This window comes from Amblyraja radiata, chromosome 1 (genome assembly GCF_010909765.2).
Source record: "Amblyraja radiata isolate CabotCenter1 chromosome 1, sAmbRad1.1.pri, whole genome shotgun sequence".
NCBI classification, from domain to species: Eukaryota; Metazoa; Chordata; class Chondrichthyes; order Rajiformes; family Rajidae; genus Amblyraja; species Amblyraja radiata.
The window spans coordinates 138,495,507-138,521,285 of NC_045956.1; the positions used below are offsets into that span (position 1 = coordinate 138,495,507).

The 25,779-nt window shown below is 45.1% G+C and overlaps 1 protein-coding gene across 2 annotated transcripts in view; it reads left to right on the forward strand.

Annotated features, from left to right (window-relative positions):
• Positions 1-247: 247 nt before the first annotated feature.
• Positions 248-25,779, forward strand: part of npr2 (natriuretic peptide receptor 2) — a 173,620-nt gene continuing 148,088 nt past the window's right edge. Inside the window, exons 1-4 of one of the 2 annotated variants that reach the window (XM_033031400.1) lie at positions 248-615; positions 722-1,500; positions 2,836-3,038; positions 4,617-4,730. In XM_033031400.1, the coding sequence (XP_032887291.1) occupies positions 798-1,500; positions 2,836-3,038; positions 4,617-4,730 (1,020 nt within the window). In that variant the 5' untranslated portion in view covers positions 248-615; positions 722-797. Of the gene's footprint in view, positions 1,501-2,835; positions 3,039-4,616; positions 4,731-25,779 lie in introns of both variants that reach the window. The other variant, XM_033031408.1, reaches the window with a different exon arrangement.

Below are 25,779 nucleotides of genomic sequence, written 5' to 3' on the forward strand. Positions count from 1 at the left end.
GTTGGCCGAGTTCGGTGGTTTTGTTTTTATTATTGATTTGGCAGATTGAGTCCGACCAGACAGCGAAGCGGAATAATGTTAAATTCCGTGTCATTTCTTACAAACTTCCTTCAGCTTCTCCAACGCCTTGATAGAAAATAGGATTTTAAAATCTTCGAGCGACTGGATTATTGCAGCTGGGAGGAATGCCAAACGAGCGGTAACGTGCGCGTTTACTGCTGGCGACCTACTTGCCAGCCATTCGTGATCTTATGTTTATGAAGTTTTCGAAGTTATGAAGTTGCGTGCGAGTCCCGGCCGCGGAAGGAGGAGAGAGACGCGCTGTTGGTGACTGCTCGCACCGGCAGGTGGTGCTTTAGCCCCGCATCGCTCCAACGTGTTGCCTCTCGCTGACGTGCGATCACACCAACTGGAGGCCCACTATGGTAATGACCCGATTTTTTTTTTTCCTCCTTAAACGATCGATGTAGATCGAGAGACGAGCAACAAAAAAAAGATGAATGAACCGGGTCAGATCAATTGTCATGCGGACGGGTCGGCTCAGTACAGGAACATGGAGAAGGGCAGATAACCGGCCAGCGCGCTTTGAAGGGAATAATCGCTGCTAAAGACCAAGTGAGTAAACATAAGGGAGAAACCGGAGCTCCTCAATTTCATCACTTTTGGTCATTTCCAGGAACCTTCAGTTACATTATTGCACTTTTTTTATTCTCCCTTACAGATGCCTGTGGGTAAGGACTTATTTTACAGAGGCATCGACTGGTTTACTTGTCACATATTGTTCACCCGCCTGAACCATGAAGGTGCGATGTTTCTTTCTTCTCTTCTACTTCGCCGTCGGCAAAGGCCGGTCGCAAAAAGCCCTCGAAACTATCAAGATTGCCATCGTGCTGCCTCACAACAACACCAACTACCCGTGGGCTTGGCCGCGAGTGGAACCTGCCATCCAACTGGCCATCGAGAGGATTAACCAGGACAAGGATCTGCTCAACGGCTACGCGCTCACCTACATGTTCAAGAGCAGCGAGAAGGACGGCCGCTGCTCCGACACCCTCGCCCCGTTCAACGCGGTGGACTTCAAGATGAAGCACGACCCTGATGTGTTCGTGGGTCCGGGCTGTACCTACGCCGCTGCCCCTGTGGCCAGGTTCTGCAGCCACTGGAATCTGCCCATGGTCACCGGCGGAGCGTGGGCATTCGGCTTCGACAACAAGACGGGGGACTTCAATACCACCATCCGCACCGGCCCCAGCTACACCAAACTTGGCGAATTCGCCAAACACATCCACGAGACTTTCAACTGGACCTCCAGGGCAGCCCTGATTTACTTTGACTTAAAGATGGACGACCGTCCCTTCTACTTCACCGGGGAAGGGATTTACACCACTCTGGAGACAGAGTTCCCAAACATGACGATGAAATCCGAATACCTCGTGAATCAAGAGCTGCGCCAGGCAGAGATCATCGACATTATACAATTCATTAAGGACAATGCCAGGAGTAAGTGGATTCCCAGACCCCACCCTTCCTTTGAATGTGGTTAAAGCGAATAGGGTTGATGTTTTATAGGTAGCAGCTCATATGCAAGAAAATATGTGCCCTGTGCTCGCTAATCCTGGAATGCAAGCTTCAGAGGGGAGAAGTCAGTAAATGATGTAATATTTTACATCTTTACAGTTGAGGTTGGGTTTCCACCATTGGTGCTGCTGGCTTCTTGCTCTTTAACACGCACGTTTTAAAAGTAGCAAACCAACCCATTGCGCTCATTGATTTCCGCCGCTTTGCTTGACCGCGTTAGTGCGTCGAGGTCCGTTTAAATCAGAGTGAAACGGTATTTTGCTGCTTGCTCGGGGGGGGGGGGGTACGGTTCCCTGCTATTGAAAGGGAAGCGGGATCAACCGGGCTTTCCAGTTTGCGAAATCACATCAAATTAAAAAATAAACGATGCGTTGGTTGCAAAAAGGGTTAGATGCAACCTCGAGATTTTACCTGTTAAATGGAGGTGGTTCCGATTCAGAGCATCACACGTTCAAAGTGGCAAAGCGGTACCCAAGTTCCCCACGCAAAGACACATGTGTCCTGCAGTTACGATCCGCGCGGCACTGATAGCTGAAACAATAAGGAGGTTAGCTTGTAGGGAGGAAGAGCAGAATCTGGTTTAAACCGAAGAAAGACACAAAAAGCTGGAGTAACTCATCGGGTCAGGCAGCATCTCTGGAGATGAGGAATAGGTGACGTTTCGGGTCGAGACCCTTCTTCAGAAGGAGGTTCGTTTGTTGGAGAAAGGGAGCGGAGGTGGCTTGCCATACGATTTGTTAAATTTATGAGAAATCGTATGATAAGAGACAGTGTGCGAAATCGTTGCCTTTGTCGGGTGGCGCAGACTACATTGGAGATTAAGACTTCGTGCGAGAGTATTGGACCACAAATGCAGACTGCGGATAGAGAAATATATCATTTGGCTTTTACAGTGCGCTGTAACTCACAGTAATGAATCATAGAACACACAACTCTAAATTGATAACAGGCAACTTAGAGCAATTGATCGATCAATCGGTTCATTTAAGCAGCGGGCACAAGGTGCGTCCCGACAATTAATCTTAGCATATTTTTATTGCACAACGAGTACGTTTACTTTTTAGCGACGGCGATTCATTTTGTTTAAAATTGCTGAACTAAAAAATAAATCCTGCTTGAAAAATAGCCTATCTTTGGTGAAAAGGATATTTCTTTTGTTGAAGGGGTACACGATCACTTTTCTGTTTAATGAGGCTCTTGTTATGTACAAATACAGCTTCGGTTTACACCGCGTCACTGGGTTCTCTTTTCTTTCAGTCATCTACATATGTTTCCCGTTGGAAGAGTTTCGGGAGATGATGTTGTACGCGCAGAAGGAAGGTCTGACAGATGGAGACTATGTGTTTTTCTACGTGGATCTCTTGGGCGAGAGTCTGAGAAGGAAGTCAACCGGACAGTCCACCTACAAACCCTGGGAAAATAACCACAGCAGTGAACCACTCCTCAAAGAGGCTTTCAAAGTACGCACATTTCTTTCAACTTCATGGTGTGCGAATACCTTTTCTAATCGGGGTACTTCGCCTGCAGCAAGCTAGTCACGTAGATTTGTAAAACAACGGGTTTCATAAAATGCCTTGTTCACGTTTCATTTAAAGAGCCATCCTTCGTTAATTCATTCTATTAAGAAACCATGAAAGTAATTAAAGGAAGATAAGTAAGTCAACCATCGAGCCTGTTTAGCTCGTCCAATTAGATCGCGGTTAATCATGTTAGTGTGGATAGACACAAAATGCTGGAGTAACTCAGCGGGTCGGGCAGCAGCTCTGGAGAAAAGGAACAGGTGACGTTTCGGGTCGAGAATCTTCTTCAGACTGAGACCCAGTGGAGAGGGAGACATAGCGATATAGATAATGATATCGAGATATATAACAGATTAATGCAAAAAAAAACAAACAAACGATTGTTAAGGAAACAGGCCATTGAGTTACATTTAAGTGTGTCTCAATTGAAGTACTTTTATATTTAAACCCCAAGATAATCTTACCATTAAAAAAATTAATACCATCAGAGCAACAAAACATAGTAATGATGGGCCACACAAGAAAATAACTTTCATGGTAGAGTTGTGCTTTGGTAATATGTGCTATATCACGAATGGGTTCACGGTTCACATCCACTCATTTTGAATATGCTGGCAATTCAGAAAACTCCACCCTCATATGTTATAAAGCGTCCAAACATTTTTCACACAGAGAGTGGTGAATCTCTGGAATTCACTGGCACAGAAGGTAGTTGAGGCCTGTTCATTGTCTGTATTTAAGAGGGAGTTAGATGTGGCCCTTGTGGCTAAAGGGATCAGGGGTTATGGATAGAAGGCAGGTACAGGATACTGAGTTGGATGATCAGCCACGATCATATTGAATGGTGGTGCAGGCTCGAAGGGCCGAATGGCCTACTCCTGCACTTAATTTCAATGGTTCTATGTTTCCCTCTCCTCACCCCTCTCCCTCTCCCACCCATCCCTCCCTCCCCCACCCCCTTACCTCTCTACGCCACCCCCTTCCCTCTCTCCACCCGCCCCCTTCCTCCTACCCCTCTGTCCCTCTTCCATCACTCCCCCTACCCCTCTCCACCTCCCTCCCCACTCTTCCACCTCTCCCTCTTCCCCCTCCACTCTCCCTCCCCACTCTTTCCCCTACCTCCCCATCCACCCCCTCCCCCACATCTCTCTCCCCACCCCCCTCTCTCCTTTCCCTCCCAAATCTGTCCCGTTTCATCCACCTCCTCTCCCCTCCCTCCCCTCTTCACATCCCTCCTCCCCCCACCTGTGTGTTTGGGGGGTGGTTAATGTGAGTTTGATGCCGCTGCCCCCCCTCCCCCCCCCCGCAAAACGCCGTTGGGGAAACAGACCCAACGGGTCTGCACTTGGTCTAGTAACATATAGATTTCTCAGTGCTGAGCTTGTGGTTTCTGCAAGCCTTGCTACATATTTCAAAGATTGGTTGTCAAACTCCATGATTTACCACATTGTTACAGCCCACTGCGCTGCTCGAGAAAGTCACATGAACCAAGAATAATTGCAATGTTTCATTTTCTAGTCAGTGATGATCATCACCTACCGGCATCCCGAAGGCCCGGAGTATTCTGATTTCCAGGAACATTTACGGGAAAGAGTAAAAAATGGGCCAAATATCGATATGGACAATTCTCTGGTAAGTGCTGGCTGAAATACAGACTGGAAAGTTAGTTCTTGATTATCAAAGCGATTAATTAACATAACGACATAACCGAGATAGGGATCTATGAGAATACAGATGGATGGAGCAATCTCTTCCCTCCTTAACTCGCAGTGAAGTGGGTAAGCTTAGAATATCCCAAATATGCTCAGGGAACTATATCTGATTATCATTTTGCAAGCTGACCACGTGTTATGTGTGTTTAATGTTTTAATTAAGCAAACTATGAAGCATGCCCAGTTGTTGCTCATCAAATTGTAGTTCTTCTGAAAATAAGTCTATCTTGCAGATTTGTTGTAACAAATGTGGCACTGTTCATTTTCTTGGATGTTTATTCCTTCATAGAAGAGGCAATTCCTGAAGAAAGTATAGTATTAGCAGAATTAGAGAGAAATCTGTAGTTTGGGTGACATTCTTGACCCTATAATCAAACATCATTTTCTAATTAGTAAGTTGTTGCACTAGGTCTTCTGTTACTATGTTATGCATAAAGTGAACACTATGTTATGCATAAAGTCAACACCTGGGCTAAATGCAAATGCAAAGTAATTTTTTTGTGTGCTCACAGTTGTGGGAGTTTGATGTGTGATGATTTCAGAACAAAGTTCATTGTATTAAATGCTGCTTTTTCAGTGTTTACCTTATGAGAAATGTTGCAAGTGTCTTTAAGTTAATTTTATTTCTCCAGTGTGTCCATTTTATGCAATAGCCTATAAACAGTGAACAATCAAAATGTAATAATACAAGGTCAATTGGTAGGTGCTTTGATGTCCATCATCTCTTGTGTCATTCTCCTCACGAAAATGAATCTCACGTAATTTGTATAATTGACTAATGTAAAGTGTCTTGGAATATAAGATTTCTATCTTGTTCTTATGCTATTAATTGCTGGTGCTTCTTACTCATGATCTCTAATGTATTAACAAACACATTGTGTGTTTTTGGGACCTTCATGCTATTTACTCTATTTTTCCCATATTCCAGTATTGTTTTCAATATCCCTACTTATTAATCAATTCATAAGTAAGAAGCAGATGAATAGCACTTGTTAAGTGAAGTCAGTTTAAGCATCATGTACGACATCTGTTAGAATGCATTATATGTATGTATGTATGTAATGTTATTTGGTTAATTTTTTACAATGCAAAGCACAAATGAGTAAAACACTGCTGGAGGAACTCACCGGGACAGGTAGATAGTATCTGATTCACTGAGTTCCTCCAGCACTTTGTGATTTGCTCAAGGTTCCAGCATCTGTCGTCTCTTGTGCCTCTGACACAAGTGAGTAAATAGGTTGAGAAGCATAATTCAATTCCATTGTCATGTACTTATGGAAATTGCTTTCTTCTTTAACTACAAAATCTAGGCTCATGTTTATAGGCAGTTAATTATTTTGTGATATGTTGTATCTTGCGATACACGTCACCTGAACTATAAAATAATTACAATTACTGTACATTCCCAATTAATGTCAGAATGAATTCTGGTTCTTTTCTGATGTAATCCCACATTTACCTCCAAGACAACTATTGTGCAACCAATATTTGTTGCTGCCTCTATTAGCTCTGGTTTCCTGGTATTCTGTAGGTTAATTATCTACTGTAGTATAACGCATTGTTTGTTTACCAAACAGATATACCAGCTGGCCTCTGCAGTTTATTGTAACTTGTGACAGAGTATTTTTCCTCATAGACACACAAAAGCAACATTCTATTTTGGGTATATTGGAGCTGATGCTGGTTTGCATCTTTAAGCTAGACATTAATACTATGCAGATTATGTACCGATTTTCTATATACTTTTTGGAATATTGTTGAAATATATGGAGCAAAATCAAATTGTATATTTGGACAACCTGATATTATTTCCTGAAATGTCGCTGTCACGACTTGTGGAACAATTTGGAATATTACCCCATAACTTTCAAAATTGACACTGCTTACCATTATCCTTTGTGAAAATTACTTCTTCTCACCACACTAGCATATTCAATACAGAAATCTAGAAGTTACTCATGATGAGATACCCCTATTTCATCTTGTGTTCCAATCTGAAAAATTGCCCTATAATAAAAACTGTTTTAAGGGGCAAGGGAATCGCTTCACGGAGCCTGCAGAAGTTTTATGCATGGATTTCTTCAATGTAAACATTGAGCATCATCCCTTCATTATTGATCATTTCATATTTGGGGTCATGTTTTTAGTCTGTTAATTCTGCAGTGTGCTAAAGATAAGGATGCATTTTATAAATTAAAAAAAATCCAACAAACATGGAGTAACAAAAGTTTCTAACTCAAATCGTTTGAGTCTACAGATGGCCAGCAACATGGAGCTAGTGACGTGGATTTTTTTGAGGCAAAAAAATAAATGGTTGGAGGAACTCAGCAGGTTAGGCAGCATCTGTGGAAGGAAAAGGACAGGCAATGTTTCGGGTCAGCGCCCTTCTTCAGACTGGGAAAGGGAATTGAACGAAGTTCCCTCCACAGATGCTGCCTGACCTGCTGAGTTCCTAGAGCAGTTTGCTTTTTGCATAAGATTCCAGCATCGGGTGTCCTTTGTCTCTCTTTTTTCTACTCACCATTTTCATTGTAAACCCATTGAAAATATTGGACCCTGTTTAAATAAATAAAGATTAGTAGTGTATAGATATATTGCAATTATCAGCGACTATTTTCAGGGGTAACAAATTCACGGTGAAAGTTCAGCTTCAGCCAATGCTATCAGGCCATTTCTCGTGTTATGATCCTAAAAATGATTTAGAATGAACACTGTGTTAATAGTGTTAACTGTAAATAAGTGTATATCGCTGATAAAACTAAGAATGATAAAACATGAATATTTTAAATCGTACTTTCGGAATAAGAATTGTAGTCCTTTTTTTTGATTTATTGGCTTTCAAAATGCCATTCTAACATCATCACTGATAGATCCCTGGAATCAATCACTGTTGCAAAATAAAAGTAAAAATAAAATGAATCAAAGACATGATTTAGAGTGGAGTCAAATTTTACAGAAGTAAAAATAAGCTCAAATGTCGTCAGAAACATTCTCCAGACTTATCTTTCAGTGCAGCTCCTGAAGGATTAAATGCAGGCTGCGGAATAGTATTTATTTAGCATAAATAAACAAATCAAGAGAAAGATAAATAATGACCATTTCGACCAATGCATTTTTCTTCAGGGGTGGTTATCTTGTTTGTTCTTTGTAATCACATTGGATTTTGCTACATTAAACAGCCCTACCACCTTCAGCTAATTTACCCTGCATGATAGACTAGGTATACTGCTGCTCAAAATATTTAGCTGTGGAATAATTAACTTTTAAATTTAAACTTTGGAGGGATTTCAGTTGCATGGCTGTTTATTTAAGACGAATTGAAACCTCAAATACTTTGGATTTGCTTTTGGATTTTATAATCGTTTTCTTTAGGTTATTTTAAAAGGTGATTATTGAATATTGTACATTGAGAATGTTTTTGTCTTTCATGTAATTATTTAGACTTTTTAAAATTTGGTTTAGAGATACAGAATGGAAACAGGCCCTTTGGGCCATTGAATCCATGCCAGCCACTGATCACACATCCCCGCTCTCTTCACTATACGAGCAATTTTTACAGGTCTAACCTACACATTTATACAGACCTAATTAACCTCCAATCACGCACATCTATGGGAGGAAATTGGTGTACCTGGAAGAAACCCATATGGTTATAGGGACAAACTCCACATAGACAGCACCCGAGGTCAGGATTGAACACAGGTCTCTGGCACTGAGAGGCAGCAGCTCTACCAGCTGCATCACTGTGCCGCATAAACGATCATGTAGCAAGGATCAGTGTAGTGGATTGCAGTGGCAGGACTCAAACATTCAATTTTCTGATCATACCCCACCCTTGCTACTGGAATCAGACGGCTTCCCCATTAGGCCACATTCCTGATTAAATGAGGGTACTTATTTAAATGTTCGTGGTTTCTGAAATCATTTGGAAATAAAAGGTGGTTTCGAAATTTCAACGTAATATTTAGTATGATGCTTGCTGTATTTTAATGGCTACTATTTTTAAAGGTCACTCTCTGCTGGCTGGCAATTATCCCATTCCTTCACGTTATTGGATCAGAAGCCTGGAAAGCCCTGTTTAGTGGCAGTTTTGGGGTATTTCAAGGCAATTTACCAAATCAAGGCAGTTAGCATGTGGAATAAATGTTGACCTTGTCTGAGGTACCCAAATCCCATGAATTAATGATTTAACACAGGGGCACAGCTAGTAGAGCTGCTGCCTCACAGTGCCAGAGACCCAGTTTCAATCCAGACCTCAGTGTGTGGAGTTTGTGCATTCTCTCTGTGACAGCGTGGGTTTCCTCCAGGTGCTCTGGTTTTCACCCACATCCCAAAGACATGCGGGCTTGTAGGTGACGTGACCTCTGTAAATTGCCCCTAGTGTGTAGGGAGTGGCTGAGAAGTGGGGGTATCATAAACTAACGTGAATGGGTGATCGATGGTGGGCCCAAAGAGCCAGTTTCCATGCTGTGTCTCTAAACTCAAATCAACAATTCAGAATGGGAATGTCATGGGGTTGAGGTTTACTTTGAATCAAGTTCTTTTCGGATATCGCTGCATTATCAGATACCTGCTCTCTTGCAGGAAGTATTAAAACAAATATTTTGTTCAAACGGTTCTGTGAGATCTCTTGAGCACTGTAATCTTAATTAGTTTCATATTCGTCTTGGGGGGAAAAAGATATATTTAGGTATGCCAGTGTTCTGAAAATGTTTCAAGGAGTTTGGCCAGAACAGAGCCAAATATACAGCTGAGCATGCATTTGTCGGGTTCTCCACAAGTACAGAATTGTGATTTTTTTTTTCAAGGGTAGATGATGATGAGATCATAAGGGATAGTAGTAGAATTAGGCCATTTGGCCCTTCAAGTGTACTCCACCATTCAATCATGGCTGATCTATCTCTCACTCCTAAACCCATTCTCCTGCCTTCCCCACATAACATCTACACCTGAGAGCTGATAATTGTACTTTCGGAATCAAGAACCATAGGTTGAAAGTCGGGGAGGGGGGTGGGGGTGGAATTTAATAGGAAGCTGAGGGGAAACCTTTTTACACAAAGGCTGCTGGGTATATGGAACGGGCTGCTGGAGAAGGTGGTTGAGGCAGTTACTATCACAATGTTTAAGAAACATTTGGACAGGTACATGGATAGGAAAGGTTTGGAGGGATATTGGCCAAACGCAAGCAGGTGGAACTAGTGTAGATGGGACAATTTGGTAGGCTTGGATGAATTGAGTCAAAGGGCCGTACGATTCTATGATTATATAGAACAACTAGCCATCAACGAGACCAGAACAGCCTGATCCTGTTCATTTAAAGTTGCTCAAATTATATCACTGATCAATTCTCCAGGGAAGAGGATTCAAGAACCAGAGGACATAGATTTAAGATGAGAGGGCAAGATTTAATAGGAACCTGAGGAACAACCTTTTCACTCAGAGGGTGGTGGGTATATGATATGAGTTGCCATTTGAGGCAGGTACTATAACAATTTATGAAAGACACTTTGACACTGGACAGGTACATGGACATGAAAGGTTCAGAGGGATGGGGGCAAATGGGACTAGCTTAGATGGGACATCTTGGCCAGCATGGATGAGTTGGGCCGGAGGGCCTGTTTACATGCTGTATCAATCTATAACTCTATGACTAACTTTTGTTTGCTCAGTGCAAATATATCCTGGATATTAGCTGGGATAGATTACATAACCCAGATTGGCCATAGTAAAGATAAACACTTGGGATCTGGACTTTCTGCTGGATTCACAGATTGTTTTGGTGGATTATGTTAAAAAATGAGGAATTCAGTGCAGAAATCCTGTAACATGTGCACAGGCCACTACAAAGGAGGTTCTGCTTCGTTTTAGCACAGTTTGTAGTTCAGACATTAGCCAGTTATATTCACATCTCCATCTTGCAATTATTTGTCAGTTACTTTGACCCTAAGAAGTACATTGTAGTAGCTTTTGAGTATAGTTTTTAAACATTTGTTATAAAAACTGGCTACCATACAATAATGTAAATACAAATTTGTTCTGTCTGGTATTTGGTCACCGTCAGTTATTTCCAATGTTGTATTACTCACAGGAGGTGGACTGGAAAAGAATTGATGGACTTATTTCTTGTTGGATTAATTAAATATCAACTTGCTAAATACACCAAGGAATTATTTCCTCAAGCAAAAAAGTTTTTTTAAACCTGCCTTTTGAAATGCTGCTGGCATCACAGGTCCATGGCAGATTTCACTTTCCATGTTATGCCATTGGTGGCAAAACTCAAGGTTTAGAAAACTTCCCACAGCTAACCCCATATAAATTGAATTATATGACTTTTTTGGTTGTTTAGTTTAAAGATACAGAGTGGAAACAGGCCCTTTGGCCCACCAAGTCCATGCCGACCTGCGATCCCCACGCATTAACACTAATCTACACATACTAGGGCCATTTCTTTAAGTACCCTGTGATGCAGAGCATCAGGCCCTGGGGATTTATCAGCCTTCAGACCCATCAGTCTACCCAACACCATTTCCTGCCTAATGTGAATTTCTTTCAGTTCCTCCGTCACCCTGAAGTCAGATGCTATCCAAGTAGAGACAAACTAGTTTGTTCTGATAGGCCTTGCGGAAATAAGGTTACAAGGTAATGTTATGTAATGTAATGTTAAAATTGTACAAGGCATTGGTGAGGCCAATTCTGGAGTATGGTGTACAATTTTGGTCGCCTAATTATAGGAAGGATGTCAACAAAATAGAGAGAGTACAGAGGAGATTTACTAGAATGTTGCCTGGGTTTCAGCAACTAAGTTACAGAGAAAGGTTGAACAAGTTAGGGCTTTATTCTTTGGAGCGCAGAAGGTTAAGGGGGGACTTGATAGAGGTTTTTAAAATGATGAGAGGGATAGACAGAGTTGACGTGGAAAAGCTTTTCCCACTGAGAGTAAGGAAGATTCAAACAAGGGGACATGACTTGAGAATTAAGGGACTGAAGTTTAGGGGTAACATGAGGGGGAACTTCTTTACTCAGAGAGTGGTAGCTGTGTGGAATGAGCTTCCAGTGAAGGTGGTGGAGGCAGGTTCGTTTTTATCATTTAAAAATAAATTGGATAGTTATATGGATGGGAAAGGAATGGAGGGTTATGGTCTGAGCGCAGGTATATGGGACTAGGGGAGATTATGTGTTCGGCACGGACTAGAAGGGTCGAGATGGCCTGTTTCCGTGCTGTAATTGTTATATGGTTATATGGTTATTATAAGGTGATCAAAGCTGGAATCTCTGTGTAGAGGGATATTCAACACAGGATATTCAAGCAGGAAGGAGAATATGATGGAGTAGATTTGCTGATTTAACAAAAATAAAGTTGCTCGATGTGCAAGACAGTTTAGGCTTAAATGATGTAGAGTCCATTTGGGGGGAAGGGAAAAGAAAGCAAGGGTTAGATGACAGTGGTAGGGGTGGTGTGTAGGTTCCCAAATAATAACCACAGAAAGTAGAAATAATGGGGAGGATAGACACAAAGTGCTGGAGTAACCCAGTGGTTCAGGCAACATCTCTGGAGCAAAAGGATGGGTGACGTTTCGGGTCTGTACCCTTCTTCAGGCTTGATGGAGGAGTCTGAAAAAGGAAGCCGACCAAAGCGTCACCCATTCTGTTTCTCCAGAGCTGCTGCCTGACCCGTTGAGTTACTCCAGCACTTTGTGTCTACCTTCGGTATATACCAGCATCTGCAGTTCCCTTCTACACAATGATGGGGAAAAGGTGGGTGTAAAGAGAGTCATACATTACTTATCATTTTAATTTTAATGTAGATTGAGTTAATCAATTTTGAAATGGTAACCATGTGAATATACTGCGGGTATATTTGGATTAGTTTACCAGAGCAATATGTTATGGAGCCAACTAGGAAACAGGTTATTTAATATCTTGTAATAAGAGACTGGTGTAATAAATGCTCTTACAGAGCCATTAATAGAGTAATAGGAAGCAATGATTACAACTTGGTAGAATTTAGCAACTAGTCTTATAGTCAGAAACTTGGGACTGAAATAACTATGTTAAACCCAAATAAAATAAATTACTACAGAACTTACAGAAGAATTGGCTAATGAACTGCAGACTGGGCAGATAGATTAGCAAATAAGAGCGTCAAAGTAGGCATCCCTTGAAAAGATTTTGCATATGTAGGAAGGAATGTTGACTGACCCTGATTAACCCATTATTTTCCAAATCATCTCCAATAGCTTCCCTACCTCTGACGTGAGGTTCACCAGCCTATAATTCCCTGGATTCTCTCTACAGCCTTTTTTTTAAAGTAAAGGACAACATTAGGAATGAAGAAATACAATGGGGAACCCCAATGCAACTTTCTTATCCAAAGACTTAGAAGGATGAGAAACTCTCTGCCAGAAGAAGTGGTTGAAGTGAATAGCATTCATGGGGAGGAATATGAGGGAGAAGGAAAATATACAATTAATGGCATGACCATGAACAGCGTTTATGCACAAAGGGTTCTTGTGGTCTGTCTATAACACTCTGAAAGTGGCAGCACAAGTAGAGTTGTAGAGAAGGCATATGGTATGCTTGCTTTCATAGGTCAGGACTTTGAGTATAAGAGCCAGGAAGCTCTTATCGGACTTGGTTAAGCTGCATTTGGAATATTGCATGCACTTCTGGTCACCCTATCACAGGAAGGATGTGGGGGCTTTGGAAAGGATGTAGAGGAGGTTGACCAGAATGATGCTTGGATTAGAGGTATTAGCTGCAGGGAGAGCTTAGACAGACTTGGAGTGTTTTCTCTGGAATACCAGAGGATTTGGGGAGTCCTGATAGGATATAACATTCTGAGAGGCATGGATAAGGTAGACAGTTGGATCTTTCTCTCCGGATGAAAAAAAAAATCAAATACTAGAGGGCATAGCTTCAAGGTGAGAGGGTGAAACTTTAAATGACATGTATGGGGCAACTTTTTTACACGCAGGGTGGTGAGTGCCTGGAACGCCTTGTCAGGGTTTGTGATTGAAGCTGAAGGTTCATTGTTCTGTTTTCAATACACATGACAATTAAACACTGTTGTCTCTTGTCCAATGCCAAACATCACCCATTGATCAACTAAAATAGTTAGATGCATGTTAAATACTTGTATAAATTGAATGGGGGGGAAAAAAACACAGAAATCATCCAATTCTATATTAGCACCAAATAGCCATAAGATGCATTAATGTGCTTCACAGCTAATAGATGACTTGAAATTCAGTGATCATTATGTGAGCAAACAGCGATCCACTTTAAGAGCTCCACTATGATTGTATTGGTTAAGTACCAGAGTAATGGAAGGCATTAAAAGGCACAGAACCGTTCCTGAATAGAACATCATTCTCTGGTGCTTGCTCTAAGCACAGAATATGCACATTGAAGTCTACTTCCGACATTTAGCTGCTACTATTCTGCCTGTTTTGAGCTCATTACCAGAGACATGTTTTCTTCTGCATTTTGTGCAGAAGCATAACAGCTGGTATAGTAAAGAGCAAGGAACCTTAAACAGCTAGAGTTTGCCTGAAGAAGATGTACTGTGTCTATAATAGGACAAATTCTCTCCTGCCTTGCCTATTGTTACAGGACGTAGCTGATAAAGACTTAACATTCGATTTCACAGCTCGAGCACTTGGATGGAGCCTAAATCCTTATTGACCCTATACTGGGGTTTATAGGAGGAAGATAGAGGACCACCTGGACAGCAACAACAGCAGGCAGGTGTGGCAGGGGATCCAGTACCTCACCAACTACAAGACCAACCTTGGAGCTGCTGAAGGTGACGCCTCGTTGGCAGAGGAGCTGAACCTCTTCTTTGCTCGCTTTGAAGTGGAGCCACCCGAGACAGCCACATCACACCACATGGTCCACAGCAGCCTAACCCTCAAGATAGAGGAGCATGAGGTGAGGCGCACGCTGCGGGCCATCAATCCAAGGAAGGCTACTGGACCCGACGGCGTCTCTGGACGCGTGCTGAAGGACTGCGCTGACCAGCTGGCTGGAGTCTGTACGAGGATTTTCAACCAGTCTCTGGCCCAGTCCACTGTTCCACCCTGTCTGAAGTCCGCAACCATAGTCCCCTTGCCCAAAAAACCCCACATTTCCAGCCTCAACGACTACCGGCCAGTCGCACTCACACCAGTGGTGATGAAGTGTTTTGAAAAACTGGTCCGGGGTCACATCACATCACTCCTGCCCCGAAGCTTTGACCCCCACCAGTTTGCGTACAGAGCGAATAGATCTACAGAGGACGCTGTAGCCACAGCTCTCCATGCTGCACTGTCCCACCTGGAGCAGCGGGGGAGCTACGTGCGGATGCTCTTTGTGGACTACAGCTCTGCCTTTAATACCATCCTTCCCCACAAACTGGTGGACAAACTGGGGGACTTGGGACTTCCACACTCCACCTGCATGTGGATAAATAGCTTCCTGTCGGGTCGCAGCCAGAGAGTCAGAGTGGGCCATCACACATCCACGGCCCTCAGCCTCAGTACCGGCTCTCCACAGGGCTGCGTGCTGAGCCCCCTGCTCTACACCATCTACACACATGACTGCATCCCCGCCCACCACAGCAACACCATTGTCAAATTTGCGGATGACACTACGGTGGTGGGACTCATCTCCGGGGGGGACGAGTACGCCTACCGGGATGAGGTGGAGCAGCTGACAGTGTGGTGTGGAGAAAATAACCTGCTCCTTAACACCTTAAAGACCAAGGAGATAATAATAGACTTCAGGAAGAATAAAACGGACATGGTACCATTAGTTATCAGAGGGGACTGTGTGGAGAGGGTGGCGGATTTCCGCTTCCTGGGAATCCATATTGAGGAGGACCTGACGTGGAGCGTGAACACCTCTGCGCTGCTGAAAAAGGTCCAGCAGAGACTGCACTTCCTGAGGGTGCTCAGGAAGAATAACATCACTCAGAGACTGCTGCTGTCCTTTTATCGGTGCTCCATTGAGAGCCTCCTAACATACTGTGTATGCGTATGGTACACCAGCTGCACAGCGGCTCAGAGGAAAGCGCTCCAGAGGGCCATTGACAACGCCCAGAGGATTGTCGGATGCCCTCTCCTTACCTTGGAGGACTTACACAGTTCCCGCTGCATCAAAAAATCCCAGAGTATTATAAAGGACATTTCACACCCCGGACACTCCCTGTTTGAACTGTTACCATCAGGCAGACGGTACAGATCTACAAGGACAAGGACAAACAGACTTAAAAACAGTTTTTACCCCACTGCTATAAAGGCACTAAATGTAGCCGCCAAGGAACGCAGGGGCGATACATACATACATGAAATCGACACAAGGATGTAGGGCTGGGTGTTTATGCGTGCTATTTTTATGATATTTATTTTAGTTGTTTATCTTTTTAAATATTTTACCTTGTATGTATCGTTAGCTTTTAGAAATGTTTGAATGGTGCACTGACTGGCTGACATTTTACAATTTCGTTGTACATGGTTCATGTTACAATGACAATAAAGAAACTATTCTATTCTATTCTATATACATATATTAGATAGGTATTCAGGCCATAAGTTGTACTTGGAGGTGTATAAAATCACGAAGGGAATAGTTAATGTGAATGCACAGTTTTTTTCCCAGGCTAGGGGAATCAAAAACCACAGGGCATAGGTTTAAGGTGAGAGTGGAAAGATTTAATAGGAACCTGAGGTGTAATTTTTTCACACAGAGAGTAGTGGGTATATGGAACGAGCTGCCAAAGGAGGTAGTTGAGGCATTTGAACGACATTTGGAGATATATCTGGATAGGACAAATTTAGAGTGACGCTAGACCAAGGGGGACCCGTTGGGTCCCGTCCCCTCAACGAGCTAGGAAGGGGGAGAGTAGGGGGGAGAGAGGGGCGGGGTAAAGGGGGGGGAGGGAGGAGGGAGAAAGAGGGGGGGAGGGAGGAGGGAAAAAGTGGGATGCCGGGGGAGGGGGAGAAAGGCTGGGGAGAGAGAGGTGGGGGGGAGAGTGGAGGGGGGGAGAGAGAGAGGGGGAGGGAGGCGGGAGGGGTGAGGAGGGGGTGGAAAAGAGGCCCTGAGGGGGAGTGGTGAAAGAGAGGCCGGGGGGGGAGAGAGAGGCTGGGGGGAGGGCCCGGGAGGGAGAGAGAGCCCGGGGGGGGTGGGGGGGATAGCCCGGGGGGGGGGGGCGAGAGAGACTGCAGTGGGGAAGAGAGAGACCAGGGGGGAGAGGAGGGAGAGGGAGAGGGGGAGAGAGAGAGGGGGAGACGGAGAGGGGGAGGGGGAGAGGGGGAGAGAGAGAGGGGAGAGAGAAAGGGGGAAAGAGAGAGGGGGAGAGATCTAGTACAGGGCTTCGATCCAGAGCCCAAGCGGCCGGCCGAGTGCGAGTTGCCTGCGAACGGGCGGCGAACCAAATGACTGCGAGTCGGTGGGGGGGGGGCGTGTGACGTAACTCGCAGTGCATGAAAAACAGTGCGCAGTGGGCGGTGCGAGCAGACCCATTGTGACGTCATCATCTCATTTATTTCCAAAGATATTTGAAATTTTTGGATATTTTCATAAATAACTCAAGAAATAAAGCTCAAAATGTTTAGGTAAGCCGATTTTTGACTTCACGGGTTAAAACTCTACAAGAATATGTGAACATTTTTCCGTCAGAGCGTCGTTTTTTTCGAGGAGTATGATCACACACACACACACACACACACACACACACACACACACACACACACACACACACACACACACACATAGATCAGACTTTTAGTAGTTACTAGACCAAGTGGGACCCGTTCGGTCCAGTCCCCTCAACGCGTGGGGGGGGGGGGGGGGGGGGGGGGGAGGAGAGTGGGGGGGGGGGAGAGAGTGGGGGGGCGGAAGATGGGGGGGGGTAGAGTGTGGGGGGGAGGGGGAAAGAGGGACCGGACCCGAGATGGTTCCGACCAGAAATGGACCCGACCAGAAACAGACCCGAGAGCTCTAGGACAAGGCCCGACTTGCTCGTTCTTCACTCGCACTGCACTCTTCAGCTCTGATCTTCTAATAAATAAATTAATTACATTTAAAAAAAAAAATGTTTTTTAAAAGCTTCAGGGGAGGCAGCGATCACGTTTACCTCACAAGGGGGTGTGTCTTGAGCCCAATGGAGGAAGAGCGAGCGCTCTCCCTCCACATTAGCTAACTTCAGCAGTGGCGGCGCAGACCAAAGATCATGGAGAGATACGCCACTTGGGAAGGTAGACTTTGTCGGTACATTAGAAAGTTATTAGATTTTTTTTTTTAAATAGATCTATACTTATCACAATAATAAAGTCATAAATGTTTGTACTTCTGTACATTTTTGTTTAGTTCATGTAAGGCAGGAGTCTCCAAAATATTGCCCGCGGGACACATCAACCCACCACCTGATTTTTCAAGCTCAGATTCGAGTCGGGGAGCGCGGCGACCCGGCACTGCTCTTAGTGTTGTTACCGGTTAGATCCCTCAAATTGTCAGAGCAGAGACATCACTGGGCCGCCGTGAAGAAGGGTGCAATGGTGCACGGGGGGTGTGGGAGGGGGGGAGGATGGGGCGGCGAGGGAAGAATCTCGGAGGGAAGGGACAAGAAAGTGAAGAGGGGAGAAAGAGGAGGCGGAGAACCGGGAAAAGGGAGGGAAGGAGAAAGGAGAGGAGAGAGACAGCAGGAGAGAGAGGAGAGAAAGGGCGAGAGGCGAGACGAGCAGAGCGGACAAGGAGAGGCGAGAGCGAGCGAAGCGAGGAGAGAGATAGGCGGAGACAAAACGAGCGAGGCAGAGAGACAACAAAAGGGAAGGGAGAGAGAGCAAGAAGAGGAGAGAGAGCGACAGCCCGAAAGAGCGGCGCGAGAGAGGGAGAAGAGCGAGCGAGAGGAGAGGAGAGAGAGCCGAGAGAGCGAGAGAGAGCGAGAGAGGAGGCGAGAGGAGAGCGAGCGAGCGGAGCGCGCGAGCGAGCGAGAGAGAGCGAGGAGAGAGAGAGAGAGGAGGAGGAGAGGAGAGCGAGGGCGAGGAGCGCGGCGCGAGCGGCGGAGAGAGCGGAGCGCCGGCGCGAGAAGCAGAGCCCGCGCACCAGCGAGCCCTCACGAGATAGCGCGATCACGACAGAGACAGCGGAGGGGAGCACAGGCGCGAGGAACAAGGCAACCTCGCACCAATTCCCCTCTCTCTCCCCCCATTCCCTCTCTCTCCCCCCATTCCCTCTCTCTCCCCCCATTCCCTCTCTCTCTCTCCCCCCCATTCTCTCTCGCTCTCGCTCTCGCTCTCGCTCTCTCTCTCTATCAGAGGTTTGTTATTGATTATCATGGTCACTGTAGGAGCAGTCACTTTGCCTGGGGTGCGCAGGTTTAGGGAAAGTATGGTAGACTCAGTTTCTAGGATCCTGTCAGACGGCAGGTCGCACAATTCTCTAAACTTCCTCAGCAGAACCGTCGGGTTGTCAATAGTTTCAGCCGGCACCACTACCAGACCATTTGCGTCTGGGTGAGCTGGTGCAAATTCAAAAGGGTCGGCGTGGATCATGGCTTCCGGACCCGCTAGATTCAACAGTAACGATGCTTTCAAATCGTCGGGATCGTTTCGGTGAACGATGTGGATATAGTGAGAGTAGCCCTGCTCGGCGATATCGGAATGAAATACGAGCGGGCTAGGCTTTCGACAAGAGTTAGCCATGTCATCAAAATCACTCGCAAATAAAAACTGATAATCAAAATAAATCGCAGTAAACAGACCTGATTTTCTAACACCATGTAAAGAGTTCAAACTCACACGTTGAAACACAAGCATCTTTATTGATCAGGTCATTACACGTTCACACTAGTACGGCTAGTGCCAGGTAGTGGCTAAGTTCTTACACTATGGATGTTATAACTAGGCGCAGTTATAATTACTAAGCATTCTTTTTTTTATTTTATTTTTTTTATTTATTTATTAGAAGTAGACATATTATAAAATGTAGTTACTTATTATAGTAAAAAAACTTTTCATATACATCAGTCATACATTATTAAAATTTTCCATTATCAATTACTTCTGCTTCTAGTGTTTTTATTTTTTATAGAAAGAGGGAGAAAGAGAGGGTAGAAAGTTACAAAGAAAAAAGAAAAAAAAAACCCACAACAGAAAAACAAGGGAGGTGGAATGGGTAACCTGTAATACGTCAATGGAGATAGGTTCGTAGGTTATAAAGTATAGCTTTTCATCTGGTCCTGAGTTCAAGTTTCAGTTGGGTCCTCGTGCTGTGCCAATCTATCCCTTCAGATAGTTAATGAATGGAGCCCAAATTTTATGGAAAAGATCTTGTTTGTCCATTAAGACAAGTCTAATTCTTTCTAAGTATAGGGTCTCCGACATTTCCGTAATCCACATTTTAAGCATTCTAATTGGCTAACGTGCAATAGCCAATCTACACCGAACCTCGCTCCTGGGTCCAGGATACAGGCTGCAGGCTCCGCTCTACGATCTTTAGCAGGCAGGGCCCGAGAACGGGGGGAGTGGTCGGGGGGGGGGGGGGTGATGTCACTCGCAGTGCGAGCAAGAAGACATTTTCGGCAGCGATGGACGGGAGCCGAGACGGACTCAATACAGTGCCCGACTTGTTAGTTATTCCCTCACAGCGCGTGCCACAGTCTTCAGCGATGACCTTCGGTGTTCAATCGACTGGGCGTCTTTTGAACAACGAGGGGAGGAGGCAGGCAGATCCATTGTCACGTCATCAGCAAAAAAAACAGGCGTATTAATTCAAATTTTGATGGGATTTGTGAACATTTTTATTAATAACTCAAGAAATAATGGACAACATTTTCAGGTAAGCCGATTTTTGACTAGGGGGTAAATCTCTACCGGAATATGTAAAAATGTTCCCGTTAATGTTCTCCGGCTCTGCTGGCGATCTCCACTTTCAGCTCAGGCGATGCTCGAGCCTACAGTTCATCCAGGGCTAACCTGAAGAGGGGCATCAAGAAGGCCAAGCACTGCCATAAGCTCAGGATTGAGGAGCACTTCAACAACAACTCCGACCCTCGACGCATGTGGCAAGGCATCCAGGCCATCACGGACTACAGACCCTCCAACACCACCCCCACATCCAGCGACGCCTCCTTCCTTGAGGAGTTTAACTACTTCTATGGCCGCTTCGACAGGGACAATCTAGAGACAGCCATCAAGACTGTGCTCCCTGCTGATCACCAACCCCTCACACTCACCCCCTACGACGTGTACGTGGCACTGAGTAGGACTAATGCACGTAAGGCTGCTGGCCCTAACGGCAACCCCGGGCGCGTCCTCGGGGCCTGTGCTGCGCAGCTGACAGACGTCTGGACTGACATCTTCAACCTGTCACTTGCCCAAGCAGTTGTCCCCACGTGCCTTAAAACCACCTCCATCGTGCCGGTGCCAAAACACTCCACTGCGGCAAGCCTCAACGACTTCCGCCCAGTTGCACTTACCCCCATCATCACCAAGTGCTTCGAGAGGCTGGTCCTGGCACACCTCAAAGGCTGCCTACCCCCCACATTGGATCCCTATCAGTTTGCCTACCGCAAGAATAGGAGTACGGAGGATGCCATCTCAACGGCACTTCACTCTGCCCTCTCCCACCTCGACAACAGAGACACTTACGTAAGAATGCTGTTCATCGATTACAGCTCAGCATTCAACACCATTATACCATCAAAACTGATCACCAAACTCGGTAACCTGGGCATCGACCCCTCCCTCTGCAACTGGATACTGGACTTTCTAACCAACAGACCCCAGTCTGTTAGGTTAGACAAGCACACCTCTTCAACCCTCACCCTGAACACCGGCGTTCCACAGGACTGTGTGCTGAGCCCCCTCCTCTACTCCCTCTTCACCTACGACTGCACACCTGTACATGGTACTAACACCATCATCAAGTATGCAGATGATACAACGGTGATTGGCCTCATCAGCAACAACGATGAGTCGGCCTATAGGGAGGAGGCCCAGCTCCTAGCAGCATGGTGCGCTGACAACAACCTGGCCCTTAACTCCAAGAAGCCCAAGGAGCTCATTGTAGACTTCAGGAAGTCTAGGGCGGCACGCACACCCCCATCCACATTAACGGGACGGAGATGGAACGTGTTTCTAGCTTCAGGTTCCTGGGGGTCAACATCTCCGATGACCTCTCTTGGACCTACAATACCTCAACTCTGGTCAAGAAGGCTCACCAGCGGCTTCTTCCTGAGGAGACTGAAGAATGTCCATCTGTCTCCTCAGATCCTGGTGAACTTCTACCGCTGCACCATCGAGAGCATCCTTACCAACTGTATCACAGTATGGTATGGCAACTGCTCTGTCTCCGACCGGAAAGCACTGCAGAGGGTGGTGAAAATTGCCCAACGCATCACCGGTTCCTCGCTCCCCTCCATTGAGTCTGTCCAAAGCAAGCGATGTCTGCGAAGGGCGCTCAGCATCGTCAAGGACTGCTCTCACCCCAACCATGGACTGTTTACCCTCCTACCATCCGGGAGGCGCTACAGGTCTCTCCGTTGCCGGACCAGCAGGTCCAGGAACAGCTTCTTCCCTGCGGCTGTCACACTACTCAACAATGTACCTCGGTGACTGCCAATCACCCCCCCCCCCCCCTCGACACTCCTCCCACAGGAAAAACACTATGACTGTATACATGTAAATAGATTTATTTATTGAAATCATATTCTATGTCGCTCTTCCAGGGAGATGCTAACTGCATTTCGTTGTCTCTGTACTGTACACGGACAATGACAATTAAAGTTAAATCTGAATCTGAATCTGTTAGCATGTTGTTTCTTCGAGTAGATGTGATCACACACAAACAAATAGATACACCCACACTCCCACCCATGATCAGAGTTTTATAGTTATAAAGATAGGATGTGCCAAATACAGGCACATGGGACTAGTTTATATGGAACAATTCGGTAGGCATGGATGAGTTGGGTCAAAGGGCCTGTTCCCATGCTGTATGACTATGTGAATTGAATATCCTTTCAACAACATTGGCAGTACTAAAAACATTCTGTATGCAGTTTGCTGACGTCTGCATCTCTCTTCCTTCAGCCTAACCCTGTTCTTTTGAGTGTTAGTACACAAAACGACACTGCTGTTTAACCCGGAATTGTACCAGTACATCAAGAACACCACCTATCAGCAGTGTTCATTTATGTTTCTGTTTAACTTCTCTCGCAAGTCATAACTTCAACTTGATTATTTTCCAAGCTCAATTTTAAATATGTCACTGTACCTTTGCCTTCTGTACATTTTAACCACTTAGAAACCTGCATACTTTCTCAAATTCCCTCAAAGATATCACCTTGGTATCTGCTTAATCCTCCGTGTCCAAAATAATCAACACAGTTTCTGCTCATAAAGTCCCTACAATCTCTTGCTCTTATCTGCATTGAAAATTGACTGCAGACATAGCTCTCAGCCATACATTTTTAATCATCTGATTCCACTTACCGCTTTCCTGTCATTACCTCCACTTCACCAACAGAGCAGTACAGGTTTTGCCATTGTGCACATTTCTGAAAATTAACATATTTCCTGCATCTTTTTTCCCTCAAATGACTTTCGAATGTTTATCTATTTGATAATGCCCTTTGTCTGCCACCTTGCAAGGCAAATAGTAGGAGAAAAGGACCAGACATGACAAGAGGAATTGAGACGTTTGTCAGCAAAAAGGAGGAGGCATGGGGCTGGTAGAGACAGTTGTGATTGTGTATACTTGGAGGAATGTAGGGGACTACGGAGCTTATATAAGAAGAAAATCAGAAGGGCAAAAAGAGGGCATGAAATAGCACTGGCAGATATGATTAAGGAGAATCCATAGGGATTTTATGTATATTAATAGAAAAATGAAGGCAGACACCTCACAGGAGGCCGCAGAGAAGCCGGGTGGTGAAGCCTGCCTGGGTCAGTGGAGCCTCGTGGCAGCAGTGGAGCCTCATGGCGGCGGTGGAGCCTCGCAGCGGTGGCGGAGCCTTGCGGCCATCAGAGTCTCACGGTCAACAGTGCCTCGGCGGAAGGGATGGAGTTTCGCGGGCCAGTGGAGTCTTGGTGGCAGCGGTGAAGCCTTGGCGGCAGAGCCTTGGCGGTGGAGCCTTGTGGGTTGGTGGAGTCTCGCGGATTGGAGGAGTCTCGGCAGTGGTGGTGGAGCCTCATGGCAGTGGTGGAGCCATGGAGGTGGAGTCTCATGGGCTGGCGGAGACTCGGCGGCGATAGTGGAGCCTTGGCGGCAGCGGTGCAGCTTCGTCGTTCAGTAGAGCCTCGTGGGTCGACCCACAGTTGGCAGTACAGTGGTCGTTAAGGGAACATGGGAACCGCCGTGAGGGGGGAGCGGGAAGAACAAAGGGGGACCTGGCGTGGGATGATTTGTAACTTTTTTGTGCCTTGTCACATGTGGCATTAAAGTATTCCAATTCCAATTCCAAAAAGGGTAACTAGAGATAGAATAGGGCCTCTCAGAAACCAAAGCAGTCATCTATGTATGGGGTGATCGAAGATAGACTGGGTCTTCACTGAATAGTTCTCTGTTTTTACCATGAAGAAAGACATATAGACAAGGGAACTTGGGAAAGTTAATGGAAATGTCTTGAGGAGAGTCCATCTGGTCTGTCTAATGGACTGGGCTACATCTACAACTCTCTGGAATATCTTCAAGTCAGAGCTCTTCCCAAACCAATTTATGATGCAACCCAACAGTATGCTTTCTATGGTGCATCTGTAGAGGTTTGTACGAGTCCTGCTCCCTCCAAAGTGCTCTGACACGTTCAAATGCATTATGCATGCAAAATATTGTTAGTGATGCATTAACACTAACAAAACCAATGCTGCATATGTTAACACTCTGAATCATCTTTGTATTAAATGCTTTACAGCTCAACTAATTTACGCACACGGTGCTTAACTTCTTTGGGGTTATCTTGAAATAATTTTGGGATAACTCATTTTATCTGTATATGAGCCCCACTACATTGTCACAACACAACTCATGGGTGAGGAATAACTAAACTGACAGAAGCTGCTGTGACCTTTGTTAAGGAAAGTTAAGAATCTTCTAAATGTCAGCAGCAAAGCCAGACGTACAACTAACCTGATTATTGCCACGCCATTTGGTCATTATCACAGTTTTATTTGTGAGAGCCTCAGACCCAAACGCATTGCCAGCTATCTGTGGTGTGCCAAAGGCATGTGTCAGTGCTTCTACCATTAATAATTCATTTCAATGCATATATGAACTAGGAACAGAAGCAGACCAGTCAGCTGCATCAGCCTTCTTCACCATTTAACATGATCAAGGTAAATCAGATTGTATCCTTCAACATCACCCGCTCAATTATCAAGTGTTGATCTACCTTTGCCTTAAAATTATTCAACTGCTTCCACTGCCCTTTGGGGTAAATGAATTCCAATGAATTATGGTCTATTGGGTTAAAAATGCCTTGTCTGTTTTAAATGGTGATTCTATATATTATACAGTGCTCTCTCATTCCAGAGCAATGTGTAAGAGTTGATCATTACCCCTTTAATTTAATCCTTCACTAACCGCCTTTTTATTCTGCCACACACCAATTGCTCCCTTTCAGTTTCTACCATTTATAATGCACCCAGTTTCTACTATACCAGGGACAATTTCCTTCAACTTCAATTAAGCCAATTAACCTACATATCTGCAAATCTTTGTGATGTGGGAGAAACCAGAAGCACACCAGAAGGGTGGCATGGTGGCGCAGGAGTAGAGTTGCTGCCTCACAACGCCAGAGACCCTGGTTCAATCCTGACTATGGTTGATTATCTGTACGGAGTTTGTTCGTTCTCCCCGTGACCTGTGTGCATTTTCTATGCAATCTCCGGTTCCTCCCACACTGCAAAGACATATAGATTTGTAGGCTAATTGGCTTGGTATAATTGTAAGTGTTAGTATGGAGGGATTGCTGGTCGGCGTGGACTTGATGG